This window comes from Lipophrys pholis, assembly GCF_963383615.2.
Source record: "Lipophrys pholis genome assembly, chromosome: 3".
Taxonomy (NCBI): domain Eukaryota; kingdom Metazoa; phylum Chordata; class Actinopteri; order Blenniiformes; family Blenniidae; genus Lipophrys; species Lipophrys pholis.
The window spans coordinates 14115846-14130404 of NC_137627.1; the positions used below are offsets into that span (position 1 = coordinate 14115846).

Below are 14559 nucleotides of genomic sequence, written 5' to 3' on the forward strand. Positions count from 1 at the left end.
CACGCACGCACGCACGCACGCACGCACGCACGCACGCACGCACGCACGCACGCACGCACGCACGCACGCACGCACACACACACACACACACACAGCACAAATGACAAGCGTGAGTAATAATCAGCCTCAAGAGAGGAACTCGGCGTCTGAATCATCTACATTGCCCCATTTCCTTCTCCTGTGTATTTATTGCATGTTGCTCCAGAAGAGGAGCCTCGGCTGCTGAAGTTACACCTCAGGACACGTCAAAACCTGAAAAATGTAACGATGACCCAAACGTACTGAGGTGGTTTGAGGAGACTGAAAATGTGAGCGGCAAATAAAACGAAAGTGGAGTCGTTTTTCCTCCAAATGGAGGTGATCTGGGAACCACGTCGGTGGAAGGAGGTTTCCGTTTGTCTCAAACAGAGAAAACAACCTGCTGTCACCCGACGGAACGGAGTATATTTTGCGCGCGCACGCACACACGCACGCACACACACACACACACACACACACACACACACGCACACACACACAAAAAAAACCCAAAACGAATGGAGTGCCTGGTTGGATCAAAGATGTCAGCACGACTCTGCTGATCCAAACACTGGAGCAGAAGCAGACAGGACTTTATGAAAGCTGCTACACAGCGGGAGGTTCGGAGTGTTCGACTCAAAGAACTCCTCTTGGAGTCACAGAAATACTTGGACATTGTAAAGAAAACGCCTAATTTGCTGTCAGTTAACCCACCAGGACCCTGGAAACGTTTGACATCAGATTTGTGCCTCTGAGTTTAATCGTCAAGGAGATTTAAGTGGCTTGAAGTTTTGAAGAGGTTTTACTTCTCGTACAAAAACCTTCATAAGTTCCCCGGGACAGAAGAGTCATAAAAGATCTTCAAACTTCATACAAAGCCGAGTTTGTGACACTTCTACAGGTGCATCTCAGAAAATTTTTCAAAAACGTCATTGTTTTGGGGTCATTTCTAGACTCAAAAGATAGAAAGGAAAATGTTTCAAGCATGATTTTAATTTTGATTGTGATCATTGAGAAAAAAAATTAAAATTAAAAAAAAATTAAAAAAATCGATCTTATGAACTATTTCATATTTTTTAAATACTATACATTTGACCTTCATGACATAAGCTAAAAATGTAAAGAATACAACTAAAACATCTTGATATATTTTAGTTTGTGGAATATTTAATGTAGTTACGCTGTTCAAATTGAATTCCATTGGGTTCTCCTTTTTTGAGATGCACCTTCAGGTTGGTCACAAATCTCAAAGCAACACTTCAGCTCTGATTAGCGGAACACATAAATGTTACTCGAACTCTACATGGAGTAAATATAAATATTAAATCATCGGTTTACCTTATGATAAAGTCGAAAAGTGGGTAAAACAGATTTACTTTAAACAGAACCCAAAGTTAAGAAAAAAAAAGAAAAAAGATGTCAGTCTTACACTTTGGTTTTTGGATGAAAAGACAAGATAAAATCAAACAATCCGGAGCTTCATAAATCAAATGTTGAGCTAAAAAGCATCTCCTAAAAGGCCGGACTGAGCCTTTAATTATATCAGGTATATTTCTGATCGGGGTGGTTTCAGGGCGGCTGCAGTGGAAATGGGATCCGTAACCCACAGCTGCTGTTTGTGCAAACGGACAACAAGCTTTACCACCTGGGAGGAGAAGTGAGGGCGAGCTGAAGCCTCCAGAGGAACTTCTGCTGAGCACAAAGCTCAACATCAACCGGCAAACACCTGTGGCTGCAGAGGCGGAGGCAGGAGCTCGTTCTCAACGTTATCAGAGTCGATTGCTGATGATGATGATGACGATGCCGCCGCTGTCGTCCCACTGGCCGCGGGCGGAGTCGGGTTTTGCGGCTCCGCTGGGAAACTCTCCAGGACGCTCTGCACCTTCTGCTCCACCTCATCCGTCCAGTCAATCAGGTCACTCTCCAGCTGGCGGGCCTCCTCCATGACCCGCTCCTGCCGCTCGCCGAGCCCCGTCAGCAGGTCCAGCCGTTTGTGGACCTGACTGAGCGCCGCGCTGCCGGCGGAGCTCGACGAGGCTCCGGTGGGCTGCGGCCAATGGGGGGACGCCTGGCCCGACATGTAGAGGTCGAACTCCTCAGCGCTGAGGTTCAGAGACTGGCCATCCAGCTTCTCAATGAAGGCCACAGCACAGCACTGTGGAACAGCAGGGTGGAGTCAGTCACAGTCAACTCCACCTTTAAAGCTCCTTGGTGGCCGGAGTCAGACGAGACGCTGCTCAGTGATGTTGGGGAGAAAAACTAAGTGAAAAACTGAAACTTTTATGCAACTTTATCTCCATTCAAAATCCAGAACTCCTCCGCAAAGCACTGCGTGTGCATATTTATCATTTAGGAATGCTTTAATGGTCACATATACATTTAATGTACAATGAAATTTTGGTCTCTGCATTTTTGAGAGCAGCTACTCTGCAGTGCCCGTAGAGCCCCGTTGGGGGCCGAGGACCAAGCTCACAGGAACACGGTCAGCTGTGGAAATCAAACCTGGAATCACAATGATCATTTCAAAATGCCAAGAGAAAACACCACGTTCAGCATTTGGCAAATGTCATTTCAGGTCATGTTCCACAACAGGACCCTCGTTTCATCATGATGTGTTGAAACAGCTGAGCTGCTCGCTTACAGGAATTCGTGTGACGACAAAGTCTGACCTCTACACTTCATATGGCCTCAAACTATCAACTGGATCAACAGTGAAACGCTAACGTGTTTAACTAAAACCAATGCAGTTGAAGGCCATTGTGGCAAAGTTGTAAATTTAACTTTATGATTGTTTTGAAGGATGGAAGCTATTGTGCAGAAGCTGAATTTAAAAAGAAAAAAAAAAGAAAAAGTTTGTCGCTTACAAAATAATAAAAACACTAAGATGCAAGATTCTAAAGTCTACAGCACAGAAGGGTGTCGAGCGATAAACCACGAGCTCGCGTTTCCTCACCAGATTCGTGAAATAGTAGCCATCCTCTCCTGTCATGAGTCTGCTGGGGTTGCAGAAGCGGGTGATGTACTGGATGTTGGACTGCAGCCGTGGAGGGTTTGCTTTCAACACAATGTAAATCAGCGTGGGGAGAAAGTCGTCTGCAGACGCAGCCTCCTTCTTGCTGACTTTGATGGCGTTGAAGATGTGCTTGCTGCATCGAGTGATGCAGGCCAGCTTGGCCTTCGGAACACGCTTGGAATCCATTTCAATCACATCTGGAATCGCGCAGAGAAATGAGCAAATAACCAGAGTGTACATTCAAATAAAACAACACCTTAGTAGAATTTGATGAAAATCTTCAGCCAACAGGCTCTATTCTTTTACAATCAGGCGTAAAACGTTCCCATTTCATGAAGCTTACAGTTATGGCTGCATCAGATCAGCCTGAACCATTTTGTAGTTAATATAGTAGAATGTAGTATTATAGATTTAGACTGCTGAAAGACCTTTTGTTAAAGTGAACGCCTCTCCTTTCTGACTCTCTTCATATCACTGTCACGTGATGTAACATTTCGTCTCTCTGCAGGACTTGAGGTAGTGAAACTAAAGGTTTGTGATCCACGTCTCCTGCACAGATCAAGTCTGAAGCGAGGGGAATAACTTGCCGTCTCACTACAACTTACACAACTTGATGTTTCGCTCTGAATCAGTCGGATCTTTTTTTCTCTCCTACTCTAACCCGGAACCGGAGCAGCAGAAAGCCACGTTCCGAGTCTGGTTCTGCGAAGGTTTCCTTTTAAATGGAGCTGATTTGCAGCTGTAGTGAGCGTGCGAACTCGCCTGTGATTGCTTTAACGACACTGTCGGAGACCTCAGGGATCTCCTCGTCAACTGGAACACACAGCATCTCGATGGTGACCCAGTGCAAAGCTCTGCAAGAAAACACAATCACAAGCTTCGTCTTCCTCTTTGTTCTGCGGCTTCAAACATTCGTCCGACTTTGTTACGGTGCTGACCTGATTCTCTTCTGAATGGCCAGGTCTTTCTTCTCGTCGTCTGTGGTTTCAGGACAAAAGACTTCCTTGTAGAGACGAGTCATCATGTACTTCTCCACTTCATCCATGACACTTTCTACATGATCGGATGAACCTGTGGACAGCGTCATTCGTAACAAAGAGCTCAAAGCAATCGTACACTGTGGGAATGTTTCCGTTTCGAATGAGTGACCCACCTTTAAACTGTGTGTGGAGGCGGTCTGAGAGGTTTTGGTAGAAGTCTTGAACACATTCGGACAGCTCATCTGCTCCCATGTCCTGAGCAAAGTAGAAAGAAAACAAAGATTTAGGAGAGATTGAATAAATTTCAGTTCAGTCATTTGCCATATACTGAATATCTTCACAGTAACCGTGGGTCCATAAATATCGAGAAAATTCCAAAACAATCACAAAGTGAATTATTTGGAATTTGTACCCGCATACAAGTCATTACAGTGGACGCCAACACTCCTGCAGTGAGACAGGATTCACGACCAAATCACACATTATTGGAGATTCTCACTACTGTCAAAAACAAACAATAATATTAGAACTTTCAGAGAATGAAAGTTGAAATTATCTTGATAAAATGGGCAGAAATATTCATTAAATACACATTTATGATAAAATTTGGAGCAATCGCATCAAAATATGTCCAATCAATTTTAACATGAAGCAAATATGAACCAAGTACTGCGAAAGGTTTTTAGGAGCTGTGGCAAATTGCTGCAAAGTGAGGATGCTTTAAATAGCAAAAGCTAAAAAACAAATCAACACAAAACATTGCAAATTTAAAGTAATGAAATCCAATAATGTCAACATTTGCTGTGAGCACTCTTTTTCCTTCAAACAGCATAAAAACTTTGCAACATCTTTTCACAAAATCAAATTTTATTTTGACAGAGGGACAAACTGAAAATGATGAATGTTGAAGATATGGTGACATGATGTTGCGGTGGTTAGCGCTGTTACTTCATGGTTTCCGGAGGCTGTGGCCTCTCTGTGGAAATCGCTCGTTATGTCAGTAGGATTTACAAAGATGCTTTACCTCAAACAGTTGAATATATGTGGGGTTTTTTTTACATTAAATGGTGACTCTTGATTGGCTGGTGTGACTGTGCAGGACTGATGGGGTGTCAGTCAGTATAGGTATAGTAAGATAAATGGATGAATAATTATTTGAATTATCTTTGTTAATGTTTAGTAAAAACAGAACCAAGACCAGTGGTACAGAAACCATATAAGAAACATGTGGTCAAATGAATTTAGAAGAATTCAGTTGTAGCTTGAAATATTTTGCCAACGGCTTGTCTGAACTTGCACAACCAGTAACATCATACCCGTTTATAGACCATGCTCTCAGTGAAGGCTCGACACTGTTTGAAGATCTCGCGGCCAGACTTCAGAGGCTTGAGAAAGTCAATGAACTCTCTTGTTGCCTGGTCGTTGTCTGCAGAGAAATGACGGCTTGCTGAGGAGCTGGGGCTCGGACTGGCGTGAGAGTCAAAAGAGGTATCTAGAAGAAGAGATTGAACAATATTCTAATTTATGGTACAGATAGCAAGAGTCTCTGCAGCTTAATGGAGAGTGGAGGGGTAGTCTAATCCAACAATGCACAGACAACCAGCGGTGACTGGACGGATGTGGTTGAACTAAAAACGCAGAACATCACAGAGTAGTCTCAGAAACCTCAATCTGGTTGATTTTATAGTCCACGTTTTCCGGTAATACAAAAATAAAAGAGGACAAACAATTACATCTATTAAGAAATCCTGCAGAGCTGACCTACAATGGCATAGGCCAACAGTACAGAAATTGAATATATACATAAAGGCTTACTTTTAGCCCCAATATGCAATAAATACAGACCAATCTGGGGGAATAAATACATGCGAATATTGTTCCAGGAGGATGACTGTTGATAGAATAAAAATGTACACTAAATGGAGCCACAGCTTGTGCAAACAAGTTAATTTGTCTATATATTTTTCTTAATTTCAGCTGTGGGGGCTCACCGTCCTAGAAAATAATGGCCTTGCCTCATGCTTTTTCTTTGTATGTTTTTATCACATCCAGTGAAAAAAGGCCAAATTCAAAATGCGCACTAAGACATGCTACAGATACTCTACGTGCATAAAGCTTGGGTAAGCGCTCAGTGGCAAAAATGTTCACATTGGAAATGTTACGTTTAAAGTTTTATCTTTAGTTCTGTCTTGAAGGATGAAAACTCCTTTCCTTGCCACATTTGCAAATCACCATCTTGATTTAGCGAGACCCTCAGCTGGTTCTGACTGGCTGCTACCATCATAAAAACAAAAGAGGAAGAAACCCAGACTTATTGTTTCAGGACAAAAAAGAAGTAAGCAGTGTTTTGTTCGAGGCCAGTTATCAACATAGACACGTTTATATAATAGAAACATGTGCAACAATCCCCAAATAACGCTGAAATTTGCAGCGGTATAGAAATCACCCTGTGCCCAACCAGAGATCAGCCAAAACATAAGGTTCCTTTCATGACTTTACCCATTAAGTTCTGATGTTTGGTTTTGGAGATATTAAACACAAAATCACATAGCCCAGCTGAGTTCAAAGGGTTAATAACAGAATCATTTTCAAGAAATAGAACGATCCTATTTTGGTTGTGCGAGTGGTAGAAACTTAAAACACTTTCAGAAATAAGCAATTAACGACTCCTTCGAGCAGCGATCAAAGAGCCACACCATGTACCTTTTTTTGGAGGTGTTTTTGTAGACGGAGTGAAAAACTTTGTGACTGTGTGGACTTTGCTAGATTTTTCCTTAGTTTTTCTTTCTTCAAACTTGCTGAAAGGTGTGATGGTTGACTGCGATTGGGTCTTTTGGTGTCGGCTTGCATATGCTTCCTCTTCCTCTCTCTGCAGCCTGGGAGGACCAAGACAGTCAAACATGTAAGTAAGCCTCTTCAGAAGGACAGACAGACAGACACAAGAGCCAAGCTGGCACATAAAGAAAGGTAAGGGGACACATTCAGTCATGGCTGTCAATTAGGAAGAAACACAGACAGACTACAGTATATAGAGACACACTTCTCAGCGAGAGCCCAGTCTTCTTGGATCTGTTTCTGCTTTTCTCGCTGATTCTCCTCTCTCCAGCACTTTGAGCACAGGCCTTGCCAGGCATTGTTTCCATAAAATCCACATCCTTTCGTGCATAGCAGCTCTGACTGGTCCACATGGATCCCACGCCGCTGGCTCATCATCTTTCAGCTCAGGTTCCTGGAGACGGACAGATGAGAGAAAAAATAAATAGAAAAAACACAGGGAGAGGTACCACATTCAGAAAGTGAGGAGACACAAGCCTGCCGTAAAAGAAAATCATACAACTAATTTAATATAGGTGCCAAATATCGACAAGTATGCCAACAAGCATTTGGATGAATTTAGGTTTAAGCTGGATCTGCTGATTTTAATGAAGAACGACTTATCTACAGAACACCGCAAAGCTTTAAAGTTAACTTTACTTTGACGTGAAGAGGATGCGATCGAACGTTTACACTATGGAGTTATAACTCCCATCAGCATGAGCTCGCTCGAAAAACAAACCTCGCTAATTTATACTGGATTCAGAACGGATTTCGAATCACCAACTATTTGGTCTCGTCTTTAAAAGCCGAGTGTATTGAACTGAAACGTCTTGTTTCACTCATAAAAACACGGAACTCCCGAGCTAATCTGTAGCTGCCCCTTGAGCTAATCACAGAGCTAACACAACTAGCTACACACGTTGTTGCGTCATGTCATGCGACGTCAATGATTTTATGAGCACATACACTTTCATTCGTGTGTAAAACGGTGTCAAGAAATGTTTTGGTCGCTCCTTCTCCAGTCTGTGGATGCTAAATGTTTACATTAGCCGAGCAGCTAGCTCCGGTCCGCCGCCATTTGGTCCAGCAGCTGCTTCTTCTTCTTCGGTGGAAATTTAAAGTAGAAAACAGATACGGGTAAAGTGCTTAGCGCCACCTCGTGCCACAGCACCATTACAACTCGAAATAAAAAAAATAAAACAGTGAAAAAGTGCCACCAATCCTGTTTCCCCGTGACTGTGAATGCGCTTCAATGTTTTATTTGGCGCACAGAATTCCTCAGCACATCTATTTATTTAATGATACAAGACACTGAGTTTTTCTTTCGAAGCATAAATAAATTAATAAATAAATTAAATCATGTGAGCCAATGTTCGTGAATTCATCCCCACAACTAAATCAATGTTGTCATCTTTACTGTGTTTATTTTGAATTTCAAAACAGCAAAGACTACAATACCAATAAACGATCGGCATTCCCAAGCACAACACACGGATAGAATGAAGATATCCCCCAGCAATATCCTCCACTATTACAGCAATATCCCACGGAGGATATTGCTGTAATAGTGGAAGACAGACTACAAATAAGCTATCAAACAAACATTTCAGCTTGTACAAATGGATCAAAGTATCCTGAGACAGGAAAACACTAAGTTCACTTTACTTGTATCATTATCTTTCACTTCTTTCTTTCACCCCACAGAAAAAGACAAGTGGTCCAACAGAGAGAAGGAAACAAAGAGGATCAGCAGTAGAAACATGCATGTGGACAGTGGATGGACATTCGAAACTGTCACTATAGGGCCCAGAGTCGGGGCTCGGTCCAACAGGGACAGGTATCTCATGTTGACATTTTGAACAGCTGGAGAGACGTCAGAGAAACCTCTCATGGTTTATTGTTCTTGGTGTGACACAGTCATTTCACCACAGTGCGTCCAGAATGAAAACATTTTCACTGAATCTCAAGGAACTCCAGGTGCATACTGCGCATGCGCACCATTACACTATAACTCCGTTATGCACACACACACACACCCACACACACACGCGCGTTCGATCTTAAGTGAAGACTGAGCAGATCTGAGCCATGGCTGGTAAGAGATTAAACAATAAATGCATTCTGTAGATAGCGACTATACTCATCGAGTTCTATGTAAATCTTATGTTGGCTACTTTGTGCAGTCGATAAAACGGCCATCCTGTATATGAATGGACAAAAAAAGTCTCAATAGTTCAGTAGGTTTGTTTCCCCGTTTTAGTTTCACTTTGAAGGTTTTTCCCGCTCGGTTGATTCTTCGTGTCTGTGCCTTAAAGCGGAAACGCGACGACCGCTTCAAAATGTATTTATACAAAACTTTCATAGTATTATATAATATACTAGAGAGGGGATCATAGCTCTTTCACTAAAGTTTAACATAACACGTGTCTGTTTTGATCAACTTCGTGATCTACATGAGAAGCTGCGTCAGCTTCAAAAAATGTTCAGTGGGGTGGAGGAGGTTACACATTTGTAGAAAATCATATACTAAGCCTTATTTTAAGCTTTGAGAAGAAACCACAGTTAAAATGTGGATTAGACGCATCATTTTTAAACAGTCATGGGTTAAGAAAAGAGGAAAATCCAGATTGTTAAATAGATGTAAGAAGCTTTAATACAATCTAAGTCACAAGCACTGAACAGTCCAGCCAGCTGGTAAAGTTTGAAGTTTGTTAGTTGTCTCCGTATTCAGAAGGCAGACTGTCAGAGTCATTCTGAAGCAAGTGAGCGAAGGGATGGTCAAGGTCAGGCAGAGGGGAGAAGAACCAGCAGGACAGCTGGAAGTGGAGCAGGAAATGTCACTCAGGAAGGCAGAGGCAAACATTTTTTTAAACAAAAGCCCCCTCATATTCAAGCTTGTGGCCAGGAACAGAAGGCTGGGTGGTTTACTGGGGCAGAGACAAGGTGGGGAACCAGGGTGGTTATGAAGCGTAATGAGACTCAGCTCGTGGCAACACGTGTGACTGGTGGAAATTGTGGATTGTAACAATCATCCAATGTTTTTGTGTCTTTTTCTAGCGAAGGAGCTCTTCAGAGTCAGGCTTGAGTTTGTGGATAAGGTGCGCTCCACAGGTCTTAACCAGCTCCTGGACCATGTTCTGTCGGACGAAATTCTGAATGATCAGGAGAAAAACTCAATACACGAGTTGAACATTAGCACTGCTGACAAGGCACGGATCCTCATTGACACAGTGAGAAGCAAAGGAGATCCAGCCAGCCAGAAAATGATTGACCACATTAAGAGTCTCGATAAAAACCTTTACAAGCAGCTTTTCCCTCAGGATGCTCAGGAACCTCCGAGTGCTCAGGCTGCTGAAGCAGGTGAGTGAAGTTCAGATTGCTCTGTTTTACAAAAAAGAATATATTAAATATAATATATCAAGTGGAGCAAGCAGAATGAAGATCATTACGGCTGTGTTTGGTCGTTCTCAGCTCCCGCGCCACCCGTCAAGTTTTCAGACAAACTCATTCCCACCACTGAGACGTTCTGGAGAAAACAGCAGCTGGACGACGATGTAAGGAATTGACATCGATTGTAAATTTATTACAAACATTTTTGCGATCATTGTGAGAGAATTGTCGCTCCTCCACAACGAGAATAAAATGTTTCCCACGTAGTTCTGTTTGTTACAATTTCATGAAGAAAAAAAGTGAGCTTTCTTATTTAACTTGCTTCTTTCAAATTTGTTTCCAAAGGTTTACCCTGCGTTCAAAAACGCCATTAGGAAGCGTGTCGCCCTGCTGATCACTAATATCGAGTTCCGTGACAAGAGGTTCAACAGAAGAGGGGCTGATAAAGACCATAAAGACATGGATAAACTGCTCTCAGCTCTGGGCTACGAGGTGGAGAAATACATCAACCTCACAGCGCAGGTATTTTAATAAGAAGAGCAGTCTACAGAAAACACAATCGCTTTAGATCATCAAACGATCGAGTGATGAATGTTTTTGTCTTTTTGTGCTTTCACAGGAGATCGATGAGGCTCTCATCAACTTCTCGAAACATCCCAAACTCAGGGACACCGACAGTGTGATTGTGGTCATTATGTCTCATGGGAAACTGAGATTGGTCCTTGGTGTTAACTATAGAGAAGATGCATGTGCTGATGAGAAACCAGACGAGTTCCCCATCGACAACATCAGCAAACACTTGACGTGTTCTGATCTGGAGGACAAACCGAAGATCGTCATCATACAGGCCTGCAGAGGAGGTGTGACTCTCACTCAAACATAAACTTGATTCATTCACCACTCCTGTCTCACTCTTGTACTTTAAACACGTGTCACATATTTTCCAGATGGAAACGGATCTTTGCCTGTTTGGAACGATGAAATTCTTCATTCGGACTCACCTGTGTCTGCAGCTGAGGAAGACTTTGAAGATGATTCGCTGCGATTTGTGAACAGAGAAAAAGACTTCATCTTCCTTTTGTCCACCACCCGAAGTCAGTTTCTCTAAAATATTGTCAGGCCTTCTTTCAAGCTCAAAACACACTGAAAACAAACACAGAGCCCAATGAAGTCCATTTTCTCGAGTTATTTAAAACGTTCACCAGAGGCTAAATGTTTCTACATCATTTTGTTTTCTTTATAATGCATCTACTTGATAGACTCGCGTGCTGAATGGGAATATTGGAGACAATATGGTGCCTCAGCAACATGCTTGCACTCATTTTTTCCAGCTTTGGCCATGGCAGAGTCCTCAGTGTTGAAAGGTTTCTGGCTGTGCCTGCTGTGAGGATATTTTACACTATTTAGCGAAATGAACCGAAAAACCCTGGATGGTCTAATAGTGAGTGCAGCAAGGTTGTAACAGTAATGTCAGGGTTCAAATCCCACTGCTCCATGAATTCCAAGCTGTGGCGTCCCAATACCTATGCAGCCGACAGTATGACGACCAGCACCGGTAAATGTCAATTAGAGACAATACCTGCAAACTTGAAATGAGTCCTCATTTATATGTGAATACCACTTTAATGCCTTGATTCCATCTGGTTTTCACATCACGGGAATCCAAGGGCCCTTCTAATGTCATTATTCTTAATGAAGACAGTGAAGAATCGCTGTGTCACGCAAGTAAATTCTAACTGTGTTTTCTGTCTCTGAATGTTTTTCCAGCAGATATGAAGTCGTACCGACATCCGGTTCATGGCTCTCTCCTCATCCAGTACGTTGTTGAGGTGTTCAACACTTCCGCGCATGAAGATCACATCGAGGATCTGTTCAGAAAAGTACGTTTCACCAGCATTGGGCGGCAATTGGCTCAGGTCGCAGGTTAAATTCCCATCTCCACCTGTCCACGTGCCAAAGTGTCCTTGAGCAAGACACTGAGCCCCATTTCTCCCATTGGAGTGACAGCACCTTGCATGGCTGCAGCCTCCATTGGTGTGTGAATGGGTGAACGTGATTAACGATGTGAAACTCTTTGGGGCTGCTCGAGCTGTTGAAGAGCTCTTTATAAGTGAAGTCCGTTTACCAAGTATGAACTGGGTCTAAAGATGCTTTGATAACGCTGAAAAAGGGACTTTTTTTTTTTTTTTTTCAATGAAAAGCTAAACACTGTAGTGGCAGAAGCAGGTGAGGCAGAAATTCAAATGCTCAGGCTCTCTTGTTAATTTGTCTTCGCTATTTGTTTGAACCACGCAGGTCTCCAGACGATTTGAAGATTTCCAAAGTGGCGACAAAAAACAGATGGCGTCCAGAGACCAATGCTCCACGACAAGACGCTTCTACTTCTTTCCAGGCATCTTGGACAGCTCTCACTCTTGTTGAGCACAAACTTTAAAGCTGGATTTCTGAATATTATTTTTTTTTAATGTGTAGGGATAAAACTCATGGCTACACATTTGCAGAGTTCCAAGGAATCAGGAGCTGTTAGATCGTACGTCAGTGAAATTACTGTTAAAAGAGAAACGATTCAATTCACATTCAAGCAAACTGTCCTATAGCGACGTTATCTCGCTAAACATTTCAACAGAATATAGAGAATAAAAACAGTACAACTTAGGAAACACCGTCCCATGAGCCGGTGGAAAGGAAAACACTTTTTGTAGAATGTTCATTTAAAAGAACTTGATTTAAAGGTGGAGGACATCCGCCTCACAAAGAGCAGGAGGAAGAACAACCTGCAGCAAAATAATCGACAAAGCAATAGCTGAGAGGACCAGTGACAACAAATTTGCAACTTCTAACAACAGCCCAGTCTGACATACCTGCAGGGATGTACATGGGGGACGACGGGAGAAAGACATGAAATTAATCCTGCAAAGCTGATGTATACATAGATGGAGACTTGCAAGAAGTGAGAAATCGGTGCATTTTTAAAATGTCTTCCAACTCGGAAAATACTCTTGGGTGACATGAGCCAGTCCAAAGATTTAAAGAGTTTATTGTAAATTTTATACAGCATCGATTTCAATAGACACGTCCTGAATTATGCTTCAACATTTACAAATAGCCACAAATAGCTTATTACAATATTACACACGTCAGACACGACACCTTGGAATGATGATTGATGTTTTCTCGCTTTGAAGTGAGATTTTCTACATATTATCATTTTTTCCATTTTTCTTATTTGACCTTGTTTCTACTTTTATTTTAAGGGTTTGTTACACGGGATCTATACTACAATACAACTATTGGAACTGAGGAGGGTGTTTTTTTTTTTTAGGATTACGGTTAATGTGCATTTAAATCATTGTGCTTTAAAGGGACGTCTTTTTACAACATTTGTTTATATTTTCCATTTTTATAATGAGATTTGCATTTATTTTTTCAGGCTTTGTTTTTACAGTATCTGTCAATGTGATCATTCCATTGCTGAAAACATTTTTACGTCACTCTTTTAACAGCATGTTGTCCTTTTTATTCTGAGTCTGTAATCTGCCATCATAAGCCTGCTTTGGAATCTATAAATGGCACACAAGCAATCATGAAGAAGAGAAAATCATGAACTCAAAGCATTTTGTTGAATTTCCACTTGGAAATTTTTTTATTTTTCTTTCAGTCAGTGAAACATGAATTCCACAAGTTGGTCCTACTCTACATTCATGCATTCACTTCAAATTTCAACAGATTAACAGATCTACATGACTCAAATTGTTTCTATATAAAGTTAACAAATGGCAAACGTAAGCCTGGACATTGTGAGTGATCAATGACTTGGATTGTAAGAGTAAAACTTTGTGTTGAACAATAGCTCTATGTTATAGTTGGCAATCTTGAACTCGTCTTTAACGAAAGTCCCTCAGGATGCCAATGACACTTTAATATATAACTGATACACTCTAATGTTTAATCCATAAAGCTTTCAATAAAGTGTGTGTGTGTTTGTGTTTGTGTGCGGGGGGGTCGGGGTGGGGGGGTCCTACAACAAAACAAAATAACAATCATTAGGCTAATGGAACACAGAGTTTTAATAACAGGATACAAAGTAAACACTAACTGAATTTACTGGAACACATCCATATTGATTCACTGATATATATCTCTAGTCAACAGTGACACCTAATGGACGTAAACGTACAAACCCACAAATCCCCCAGACGTGTGTCAATTAACAGATATTTACAGAAACTACAGTAATTGACACAATTAGAACAGTAACACACTTATCGTAAGGGACTGGCATACTATATGCTTAACAGAGAACCCGAACTATATGAGGAAAAAGTCCCAAATATGAAATAA

General features: G+C 41.7%; 2 protein-coding genes across 5 annotated transcripts; one reads left to right on the forward strand and one right to left on the reverse strand.

Annotated features, from left to right (window-relative positions):
* Positions 1 to 543: 543 nt before the first annotated feature.
* On the reverse strand, positions 544 to 7950 carry LOC308107340 (rab5 GDP/GTP exchange factor-like). The gene is made up of 9 exons (XM_080459658.1): positions 7795 to 7950; positions 7052 to 7240; positions 6715 to 6887; positions 5328 to 5503; positions 4185 to 4266; positions 3970 to 4102; positions 3794 to 3885; positions 2972 to 3228; positions 544 to 2173 (listed from the first exon to the last, which is right to left on the reverse strand). The coding sequence occupies exons 2-9, from the start codon at positions 7222 to 7224 to the stop codon at positions 1730 to 1732; spliced, it is 1530 nt and encodes a 509-aa protein (XP_080315784.1). The 5' UTR covers positions 7225 to 7240; positions 7795 to 7950; the 3' UTR covers positions 544 to 1729.
* Positions 6883 to 14192, forward strand: caspa (caspase a). Of its 4 annotated transcripts, none has more exons than XM_080459662.1 (9): positions 6883 to 6978; positions 8533 to 8665; positions 9886 to 10188; positions 10300 to 10382; positions 10564 to 10740; positions 10838 to 11078; positions 11166 to 11312; positions 11989 to 12098; positions 12514 to 14192. In XM_080459662.1, the coding sequence occupies exons 3-9, from the start codon at positions 10092 to 10094 to the stop codon at positions 12637 to 12639; spliced, it is 981 nt and encodes a 326-aa protein (XP_080315788.1). In that variant the 5' UTR covers positions 6883 to 6978; positions 8533 to 8665; positions 9886 to 10091; the 3' UTR covers positions 12640 to 14192. The 4 variants fall into 4 exon arrangements, with proteins under 4 accessions (XP_080315788.1, XP_080315785.1, XP_080315787.1 ...); XM_080459659.1 differs by having other exon boundaries at positions 6904 to 6978; positions 8533 to 8805; positions 11986 to 12098; positions 12514 to 14190; XM_080459661.1 differs by lacking the exons at positions 6883 to 6978; positions 8533 to 8665 and adding an exon at positions 8857 to 8923.
* Positions 14193 to 14559: the final 367 nt, after the last annotated feature.

What these genes read in the sequence shown, in the direction of transcription:
- LOC308107340 (XM_080459658.1), bottom strand. Translation starts at nt 7,224, where the DNA reads ATGATGAGCCAGCGGCGTGGGATCCATGTGGACCAGTCAGAGCTGCTA. An exon ending in AAAAACACCTCCAAAAAAAG is followed by an intron (nt 5,504 to 6,714) that starts GTACATGGTGTG and finishes CTCTTCTTCTAG; the next exon opens with ATACCTCTTTTGACTCTCAC. An exon ending in AGAGCATGGTCTATAAACGG is followed by an intron (nt 4,267 to 5,327) that starts GTATGATGTTAC and finishes TACTTTGCTCAG; the next exon opens with GACATGGGAGCAGATGAGCT.
- caspa (XM_080459659.1), top strand. Translation starts at nt 8,718, where the DNA reads ATGGTTTATTGTTCTTGGTGTGACACAGTCATTTCACCACAGTGCGTC. An exon ending in ACATCAACCTCACAGCGCAG is followed by an intron (nt 10,741 to 10,837) that starts GTATTTTAATAA and finishes GTGCTTTCACAG; the next exon opens with GAGATCGATGAGGCTCTCAT. An exon ending in CCTTTTGTCCACCACCCGAA is followed by an intron (nt 11,313 to 11,985) that starts GTCAGTTTCTCT and finishes ATGTTTTTCCAG; the next exon opens with CAGATATGAAGTCGTACCGA.